Below are 10,791 nucleotides of genomic sequence, written 5' to 3'. Positions count from 1 at the left end.
GGGTTGTGACTCTAACGAGGTGACACAATATGTCCGCATGCAACACCTGGCAAACTACTCGTAAACCGCCTCCGTGGGAGTTCCTGCGACGGCGGACATGACAGATCTCGAACACAGAGGTGAAAACGCTGTTGCTGTCACAGTCCACGACAGATTGCAAATATTCCTGATGCAATAACAGAACAGTGGTATTTTTTTTGTAATGGGACAACTTTAAGGAAAAAGCGGGACTCTCACAATAACATCTGTGCAAACGTATTAAACCCCGGCTGTCTCATTACGCCTGACAAGTCTCGTTTTGTCCTGTTTTCGGATATTTTGACATCCGTTTTATTGGCAATGTGCTAAAAGCTGGACGGATGGGGGTAATAAATATGATTTTATTCTGTCGTGATCTAATAAATGTTGATTTTTTGGTGGTTTTTTTTTGTTTTTGTCTTGTCTGTTTTGTTAACAGCCTCTAATTATCTCAAAAGCAGTTTCTGTTGCCATGGATGGACTATCTATAGCAGAGATCGTCAACAGGGGGTCCCGCAGAGCTACTGCAGGGGATCCCTGAAATTATTTGATCCCAAACTTTTTTATTAATATGTCAAAAAAAAAAAAACATGAATACAACCTATAATAAGCAACACTTTCTGTTTGTTTAATATCATGTTGTGACATAGAAATGCCAACATAGAATTAAAGAAGCAATTATTATTTTAATGGCTTAGCATTGTCTATATACACCATTACAAAGTATACATGGCACTACAGGCACTGCACATTATTATTTGTCTGGTTTAATTAGCAACATTATTTTGTATGATATGTAATAGGGGGGTCCATCCACCATGTAAGCCAAGGGGTCTTTGGCATCTGATCTATAGGATACATCACTATTGTTTACCTGGTGGCAGATTCTTACAGATTATTCATATTCATTTGGATTATGTTAAATATACTTGTCACAATGATAGTTGAGCGACTGCAAGGACCAAATCCATTTAGCGGCATGATTGGTGGAGTGACACCAGCACATAGCAAGAGAACACGTTCACTTTCCCATCCCATCCATCCTTGGTTGTCTCATTAGCCTTCATTTCATTACAGGGGCCAAACGGTGCTCCCAGGGTTTAGTCACTGTTGATGTAAAGCAATTTTTCCACAGAGAAACGCTGTATCTCGTTATCAATGGGGACAATGTGCCAGTTGGCTTGCATGCTCAAACTCAAATGTTTTTTGTTTTCTAATTCCGCATTATCAGTGGTTTGATTGGCTCCTGGCCCACGAAGACCTGTCGTGGACCTGTCGGCTTATGACGGAAATTGCAAGCAGCACCAATTGGCCTCTGGAAGAAGCAGGGCCAGATGAGACCTTGCAAGTTAATTATACCGTTTCACAATACATTTCAGGAATCTCTGCTCCAAATTGTAATATTTAGAAACAAGGAAGTTGATTTGTTGTCGCCGGAAATGTAACAAAAAGCCGCCAATGGTGCAGTTGGGAAGATAGTTGATACTCCCAACTTGGATAACAATACCATCACAACCAATTCCACAAATAAGATAAATGTGCTGACTAAAGTCCCTATTCAGGCTTTGAATAACATTGCATTATATTCTTCAGAACAGGGAGTTCATTTGTTACTCCTGAGAAGCATATTATGTGAAGTTGGAGCTCACCGTACCTGGACTAAACCTTTTGTTCTTTGTTCGGATTCATAATGCTCGTCTGGCACAGTCGCACCAGCGGTTGCCGTGCCAACAGTGCCAGACCGTGCCAAAGTTCTGGCAATCTTTTGCCAAATCCAACATAACATAGAGCTAAAATATGTTAAAAGAACTGCACGCATTTCAACTATTTGACCCTCAGCCTGAGCTTATAATGAACCAAAAAAAATAAATATGACATGGTTTAAAAATACATCATACAAGTCTGGTTAATGTCAACTATACATGCTTAAATCACCATAGCGTGAACTTTCATTTGCAGCTTATTACTAAGCCATTTGTACAATGATGTGTTTTATGCAGCTGATCTATGATAATGGCGTTCATGTTTGTAGGAACCCATTAGCCTTCTGGGAAGAAATCCATGTTCATTCACAGCCAAGCATGCATGCGGAAACATTCCCAGACAAACTTTTATACAAAAACCTAGAAAAGTTGCGCATATCAATGCGTCATCACCCAGGTGCTACTTCATCAAGGGTATCCACCTCCCCCCCCCATCAGCATCAGCAGCACAAAAAGTCATTGAAGGTCCAAAAAAATATATTTAGGACAGCTCTCCTCTTTTTGATGCCACGACGGCTCTCGGGGGAGCCATGCAGCCCGAGTCCCTGACGGAGGGAGGGAGGGAGCAAACACCCTGCTGCATCCCGTCTCTGTATTCCACCCGGAGTCCCACAGATACCCATTTGGCCGTCCCCACAGGATAGACCACTGTTAATACGATTACAGAGACTTTGAGATAATTCAATGCATCTCCGCGGCTAAATTCGGAGAGAGGCGGCGTGGATGCCACATCCGCTTATTGTCGCTCCGTGCATGCTAAAGAGAGCATAAGAGTTGACTTATTACCACACAATACTGACTAAGTGGGAAATCTCTTTGGACATGGCGGCCCACCATATGCTAGATTTAATTCGATTTTCTGTTCAGGCTTTCGTTAAGTGCTTTTAAAGTTGCTTCTCGTCCCACAGCGAGGGGGTAAGAGGGCAGCTGTGGCTTTGCCTTGATTTGCTCTTTCAACAAAAGGGGCCACGATTTGGTCAAATACAGAGGGCTTACAGCAACATGGCAGCATTAGCAGGCGAGAGTATTTGGTGCAAAACTGGATTAAGCCTAATCCTGCAGTACATTCATTTCTTTCAATGCAGATCTCTTGTAAATGTGTGTTTTCCGGGACTATAGGGCTTAATCCGTGTGTTTGGAAGCGTACTTAAGGAGATATGAGGTGTACAAATGAACGCTTGCTTGACCTGATTTGGCTGAAGCGACCTGGAAACCCACTCGGCTCAGCTAAAGATAGGTTAAAGGGACAAAAATCAAATGAAAAGATTCTTTTGTTTGGGCAAATCACTGCGTCAGAGGCAGGTTTTCTCCAGACTGCTCAACAGCCTGGCGAGGACAACGTGATGTTGATAAGCGAATTGCATTCCGCAAATCACCTGAAGGCCGTCTCAAGGAACATCTTTTCAGACCGAATAGCGAAGAGGGTGAATCAGCCACATGTATACGCCGCTTCTCTTTGAGGAAATCAAAGGCTTGTCAAGGAGAATTCAAAAGTGTTGAAACAAGAAAAGAAAAACATGAGTTCCACGTGTCCAGTTGTCTTGACTCCCAAAAAGCGTTGATCCCCCGGCTTGGTTGGTAAAAGCTAAGGCTGTGAGTGACAAATCAAATGGTTGTTGCTGTTGTATTGATACACACTGGATTACAAAGTGCAGCCTGCCAAGCCTGCCTTTTTCATCATCACTGTACTGCCCTCTACGGGTCTTCTTCCAGCCTACCTCTTCCCTGTCCCCCGCACCCCCACCTCCTCCACATTACCATACCCCCTTAAAGAGTATTGCACGCATTACATTGCTTTTCATTGCCGCGCTGTGACAGCCCCGTGATTGTTGGATTTACGCGTTTTTACCCGTGATTTCCCCGTCATCCTATGCTAATTGTCCCCACAACACGTCCATGGCTGGAGGGGATGCGCTGGTCTGCACCAACCCGACATCAAGTTCCACTAGTTGAAACGTTGGTGGGAAGATAAAGCGCGTGTACATTCATCGGATCGCTCGTGAGCCAATGCGGGGCTGGGAGCGAAGGGGAGGCGGATTCGTGCGTCCGAGGAGGCTCGGGGAAACGGATCCACTGATCTCCGGTCGATTTGAACGGTCTGGCAATTGAAATCAAAAGAGACCTTGGGCAGATCTGTACATAACACTGGTACAAGCCGAACCACTGGCAGCAGACGAGGGGGTCCGTGCCTCTCTCCGCTCCGCCGGTGCGCACGGATGAAAGTCGCCGTTAAAATGCACGGGAGTCTCGTCTGATGTGGGATTACCAAGTTTTTCTTCGCCCCTTTTTCTTCACCATGTTCGAACTTTGGTTCTGGCTCTTTTTCCGGGATGCTGCCGTTAATTTCAGTCGCCGCTGGAAGAACACCGGAGCCCGTTTCGCCGCTCGGGCTGTCACGTTACTGGCCTGAATGAGACTGTATGCGTGCTTTTCGATGCCTGCTTTATGGAGCTAAACACCGAGGAGACTGGACTTTAAGTCTTTTTTTTCTTTTTCTTTTTTTTTCTTTTTTTTTGGTGCGTGCGTGTGTGTATGTGTGTGTGACAGCCGACGGAAGGGCGGGCGGTGAAATCCATGTTTTCACTGAGGTTGGAGGAAAAAGACGGGGCACAGCCGTGATTTTCGGGATGTTTTGGGGTTTACCGGGATCAGCACGGTAAGAGGACAATGATTATTTGTTCCCCCCCATCCCCATCCCTATCCCCATCCCGACCCCCATCCCCATCCCCATCCCCGTCCCCATCCCCGTCCTTCCCTCCACTGCTGCGCTTCTTTGACATTTTCCCGAGGAGCTGTCCGCGGTGCTGAAATCTGTTTCTAGCCCCAGTTGCGTCGCTGAAGTTGATCCGCTTTTTAAGATGCTGGAAGGTGTCTGCGGCTGCCATTGCAATAACAACCTTGCGTTTTTTATTTCATGTATTTGTTTTGTTTAAGCTCACATACACATATACATAAAAAAAAATATGTTTTAAATAACAGCGGTGCCTGTGCACGGGTAATACCCGGCGGCGATAGACGCACTGGCTTTCCAAGTTACCCATCTCACATCCAGAGGCGGCGGGCATTTCTTCACGTTACGGCCACTCACGGACACGAATGAGATGGACGCGTAGAAACGACGCATGTCAACGCGTGTTTTAAAAAAAAACGCGCATATTTAAGGAGGATTTGCTGGCTCGATGTGTAGGCTTTTGTGCTGTTAAAAAAAAAAAGAGAGAGAGAGAGAAAAAAAGCAGCGCACACATAGAACGTGCGTGTGTGCACGCGCGCTCACGCGTCTGTGGCGGAGAGAAAGGGATAGAGAGAGGGGGGGGGGGTGTAGAGAGGGACTATCTGTAACCTTCTATATAGCAGATGCCATACATAAGGCTTGATTATGGAATTATTTACTCCACGTCAAAATGCAGTTTCGCTCAGAGATCCAGAATGAGATCAACAGCACTCGTTTATTTGGCTTTGATCAACTCCTCTCGTTTCTTTTCTCTTTTTTTTTTTTCCTCGCTCGTGGGCAGAAGAAAGGCTGCGACTGTCGCCTTGTAGGCTGATATTCACGTTTTCTATCGCAGGCCGGATTTTAAGATGAACACTGACTGCATCTCTCAACCGATGGCCGGTATATATACGTTTTCATCTTTTTAGCCCGGGATCGTTTTACGCATAGAATTCGGATGGATCCCCCCCCGTTCTCATGTTTGCACGGAGGTGGTGAGAGCCCCCCCCTCCTCCTCACTGTTACCAAGTCGTCGGGGTATGCGGGGTGAGTGAGAAATCTTTTTTTTTTTTTAAGAAAGATTTGGAGTTGCTTGGAGATTTGAACGCGAGTTCCTTAAAGATTAAATCGTAAAAAAAAAACAAAATTCAAATGCAAACAAACAAAGCAATGCTATGTATTCGTGAGGGGATTCTAAAGGGGATTGAATAAGTAAATGACCAGATCTATCCGTGTGCACGCGGCGGATGCCGAACACCCCCCTCCTCCTCCCCCCTCCTCCTCCTCCTCCTCTCTCCCCCAAGATGGATTGGAATTCAGGCGAGCTATCAAAAATGCGCAGTGGCCATCCACCGCGGGTAGTTGTATCATCAACTTGATTACATCCTTCACGTATGCATTTGTTAAACATTCATCGGGGTCTATTGTTATCCTGAAAACGACACATCTGCATAATGAACACACATTAATAGGCCCACTTGTCTTTGCTGGTTTGTTATGGATACTTGTGCTGCTCTGTCAGCACTATATATTGTAACACATGTGTCAGAGTTCTATATAAAACAGAACCCATCCTTTTTTTCCCCCTCCTCCATAGATGACACCTCATACTGGTACCGCACTTGAGTGAGCTGGGGCACCCTCTCCCAGGAAACATGCATATCTGGATCCTCAAAATAATCCTTCTGATTGCATCATCTCTGAGGCTGATCGAGATGTATGACAATTATGGGGAGATCTGTCGAAACCTGTGTACGTGCGAGGAGAAGGAAGGGATCCTGACGGTGAGCTGCGAGAACCGGGGCATCATCAGGCTCACGGAGATCAGCCCCGTCCACTTCTCCGTGTACCACCTCCTGCTGACGGGGAACCTCCTCAAGAAGCTGTCAGTCAACGATTTCATCAATTACACGGGGGTGACCATACTGCACTTGGGGAACAATGACATCTCGGAGATAGAGTCGGGTGCCTTCAATGGACTCCAGGGATTAAAACGGTTGCACCTGAATAACAACAAGATCGAAGTCATGAGGGACGACACGTTTGCCGGACTGGAGAGTTTGGAATACCTTCAGATTGATTATAATTACATCACCCACATTGAGCCCAGCGCCTTGAGCAAACTACATCAGCTGACAGTGATGATTTTGAACGACAACCTGCTCTCCGCCCTGCCCACCAATATCTTCCGGAACGTCCCCCTTACGCACTTGGACCTGAGGGGGAACCGGTTAAAGATGTTTCCCTACATCGGCCTCTTGGAGCACATGGACAAAGTTGTGGAATTACAGCTGGAGGAGAACCCGTGGAATTGCTCCTGCGAGCTGATCGCTCTGAAGGCGTGGCTGGAGAGCATCGCCTACACGGCTCTGGTGGGGGAAGTGGTGTGCGAGACGCCGTTCAGGCTCCACGGCCGGGACCTGGATGAGGTGTCCAAGCAGGAGCTCTGCCCGAGAAGACCCCTAGAGGACAACATCAGGCCTGCGCCCCCGAGCAGCACCAATGGATATTACCAGACCACGCCTGCTGCCGTCACCGCATCCGCCACCTCCTCGGCTGTTTTTAGGTCCTCCTCGAAGGGCGCCCGGCAATTTAACAGAACTAGGGTAAAGCCCACGTCTCGAATACCAGGTGGTAACCCTTACAATTATGGCCCCATCATTGCTTTTCAGACCAAATCTCCTGTGCCTTTGGACTGCCCCGCTGCCTGCACGTGCAACCTGCAGATATCTGAGATTGGGCTGAATGTCAACTGCCAAGAGAGAAAGATTGAAAGCATTTCTGATCTAAAACCCAAGCCATACAATCCTAAAAAGATGTATCTCACTGGAAATTACATCCCTGTGGTACGGCGATCCGATTTCGTGGATGCTGTTGGATTGGATTTGCTTCACCTGGGAAACAACAGGATAAGTCTGATCCACGACCGGGCATTTGGGGATTTAACCAACCTGCGTAGGCTGTATTTGAATGGTAATCTCATGGACAGGCTCACAGGAGAGATGTTTTTTGGTTTGCAGAACTTGCAGTATCTTTATTTAGAGTACAACAAAATCAAGGAGGTTGATGTGGGCGCGTTCCGCTACCTCCCGAATCTCCAGCTGCTTTTCCTCAACAATAACCTCCTGAAAACCTTACCCGTGGGCATCTTTTCAAGCCTCTCCCTGTCAAGGCTTAATCTGCGCAACAATCATTTCCAAAACCTGCCTGTGAGTGGTGTTTTAGATCAGCTGAAGCAGCTGGTGCAGATAGATCTGTTCGAGAACCCCTGGGACTGCTCCTGCGACATAGTGGGGATGAAGATATGGCTGGAGCAGCTCAGCGCCGGCACCGTGGTCAACGAGGTGGTGTGCGAAACGCCGAGGCGCCACACAGGAATGGACGTGCGCGCCATCCATTCGGAGCAACTGTGCCCGGACTACTCCGACACTTACGTCTCGCCAACGCCCCCAACGGAGGCGCCCATGGACGACCGTGTTGTCACCACCGGCGCGCCGCAGAAGTTCAACACCCCCAGCAGCACCGTGCCCCTCTCCGTCCTCATCCTCAGCCTCCTGCTCGTCTTCATCATGTCGGTCTTCGTGGCCGCGGGGCTGTTTGTCGTCGTGATGAAAAAGCGCAAAAAGTCCCAGAGCGACCGCACGAGCACCAACAACTCGGACGTCAGCTCTTTTAACTTGCAGTACAGCCTCTACAGCAACCGCGCCTGCCCCAAAGTCAAGGCCCCGGCCGGCCACGTCTACGAGTACATCCCCCACCCCATGGGCCACATGTGCAAAAACCCCATATACAGGTCACGAGAAGGCAACACGGTGGAGGACTACCGCGACCTCCATGAGCTCAAGGTCACGTACAGGAGTACCCCGGACGACGAGAGGGACAGCAGCACGATGAGGAGCCCTTCGTACAGCGTTAGCACCATCGAGCCACGCGAGAACCCCTCCCCTCTCCCCGACGCCGACCATTTCTTCAGAGGCATCCTGGATCACGACAAGCAGCCCCCCCATCCGTCAATGGCGTCCATTCCGGCGGGCGCCAATTTAGAGTACAAGTACACAGGTCCCGTGTCGTACACGTACAACCCAAATTTTGATGTCAGGCGTCAGTTCTTGCACCCGGAGAGGATAAGAGAAACAGTGCTCTACGGCACGGCACCCAGTACTGTTTATGTCGAGCCCAACAGGAATGAGTATCTGGAGCTAAAAGCTAAACTGCAGTCTGAGCCCGATTACCTTGAAGTTCTTGAGAAACAGACCACCTTCAGCCAGTTCTGAGCAACAGAATCATTAATGTAATGAAGCATTTTCTCTCTTGACCCTCCTTGAAACAGTGGCTCAGTTTATAGGGTGCCTTGGCACAACACACACACACACACACACACACAACCACACACACACACACACAAGCAAGAGGAGTTGAAACGGGGTGTGCCGAACAATCTTATTCTTATTTCTGAAACATGACATTACAGGAATGGATACAGCTTTCTGAAACACGGATGAAGAATATTGCTCTATAGTTAACTGATGATGCAAAATCTATTTTTCTATGGTGAAGATTGAATAACATACAAAATGTAAGTGTACAGGTAAATCTTACCCAGCTTCATTTTCAGGAATATAACCATACATAAGGTATATTGTGAATCAGAAAAAGAAATGTTTATAAAAATCACTCCTGGACAAAAAAAAAAAAAAAAAAACAACAACAAAAAAAAAACACTGTACAGCAGATCATCAAAACTGTGTCGGACTATTTTCTGCTGTAGTCTGTAAGTAAGTATTTATTGATATAATCTGCCATGTCTTTTCAAAACTTTTGATTCTCCATCGATATTACCTGTGTCATCATATCATGATCCTCTGGAAAAAGGCTTATGTTTGTAGGTTCATTTACTGTAGCTCTGCATTGTAAAAGTGGCTTTTGTTTGAAAGTGGCACACCCCAATGTTCAAAAAAGACTGCGTCATTTGAAGAAGATGAGAAAAAAAAAAAGTGTCTTTGTATGCTTTCTGCACTTTTTGGATTTGGAAGGCCGGTAAGCCTTCGATGAGCTCTCATAAAAGGAGATTATTATATTAAAAATGAATATGGGTATTCATTCTTAATATGTAGAACAAAAACGAAAAATTCATAAATGATATTTGAAGTATTAATTCTGTTGTGTAATACTGATATTTTAATCAATGTAACACCTATTTTTATACAAGCGTTCGCAGATTCTCTATCTCTTATCAACCTGATTTTGTTTTGATTGCTTTGCACTTATTGCACTATATTGACCAAACTATGTTATTGTCATCAAATAAAACATGATGTCAGGTTCATATAATGTGCTGATGAGGAAACTGAGGCTGGTTGGTTGATGATATGAAGGAGGCCTACTCGGGGTCGGTCTAATGGGTTTTTCACATTCAGATATTATGAATTTTGGAATTTGGAGAGCTTGACGAGACTGCTCTGGGGGCAAAAATTTATTTTATTTTGAAATCAAAATGGCAATACGTTGGCTGATGGAAAGCTAGCTAGTGTCTCAGTAAGGATTGGAATCAATGGGATACAATCAATCAGCATTATTTGAGTCTGTACCTTTGCAATTATAACATAACATCCATGTTGCCGCCTGGCAAGCGGTGATTTGGTCATTTCTATAAATCACTGGAGTTTAAATTAAATGAATTTTTTTGCAATCTGACAAAGTCAATAGGTATGAACTTTGATTAAGACGTACAGCTGCTGTATTAAGGGTTTGGTGTCTCAACCATTTCTCTTTCTTTACACTCTTTTTAAAAAAAAAAAAATTGGTTTCATCTTTTAGATACGTTTCTTTACTTGGGGAAAAAATGTGTGTGTAAAACACTGCATGGTTTTGGAGTCTTTTAAGCGCTTGTTTTGATTTTTCTGGTCAAGGTCCAACTGAAATCACCCCCTTTTTTTGCAGTCAATACTGTTTTCTTCAATGTATTGTTAATAGTTTCTAATTATTAAAAAAAATCGAAGAAAAAACAAAACAAAACAATGGGCTGATATCAGAAATGCTCTTTTTCGGTCTCGAGCCGGCCTGAGAGGGTGTGACCCCTCCCCTCTCTGTGTTTTGATTGACAGCAGTGTCACGTGAACAAACATGCCCCCCCGTAGCCGACATTCCACGTGGCATTAAAGAGTCATAACCCTTGGAAACCGGGCCCGTGTGGCGTTCAAGGTGCGTTTACATGCTGTTTAATGTGCTGCAGCTGAGCAGCTAATTGGATGTTTGTTTGGTGGCTCTTTCAACAAACGAAGGTGCAGGACAAGGACATGT

At 45.8% G+C, this 10,791-nt stretch overlaps 1 protein-coding gene across 1 annotated transcript; it reads left to right on the top strand.

The window, feature by feature from the left end:
• Nucleotides 1-3,646: 3,646 nt before the first annotated feature.
• Nucleotides 3,647-9,315, top strand: slitrk5 (SLIT and NTRK like family member 5). Its single transcript, XM_084003859.1, has 2 exons — nucleotides 3,647-4,437; nucleotides 6,089-9,315. The coding sequence occupies exon 2, from the start codon at nucleotides 6,147-6,149 to the stop codon at nucleotides 8,763-8,765; it is 2,619 nt and encodes an 872-aa protein (XP_083859985.1). The 5' UTR covers nucleotides 3,647-4,437; nucleotides 6,089-6,146; the 3' UTR covers nucleotides 8,766-9,315.
• The last annotated feature ends 1,476 nt before the right edge of the window (nucleotides 9,316-10,791 follow it).

Source organism: Eutrigla gurnardus, assembly GCF_963514095.1.
Source record: "Eutrigla gurnardus genome assembly, chromosome: 24".
NCBI classification, from domain to species: Eukaryota; Metazoa; Chordata; class Actinopteri; order Perciformes; family Triglidae; genus Eutrigla; species Eutrigla gurnardus.
Note: the sequence above shows the minus strand (reverse complement) of the source record. Positions and strands in the feature narration are given on the sequence as shown.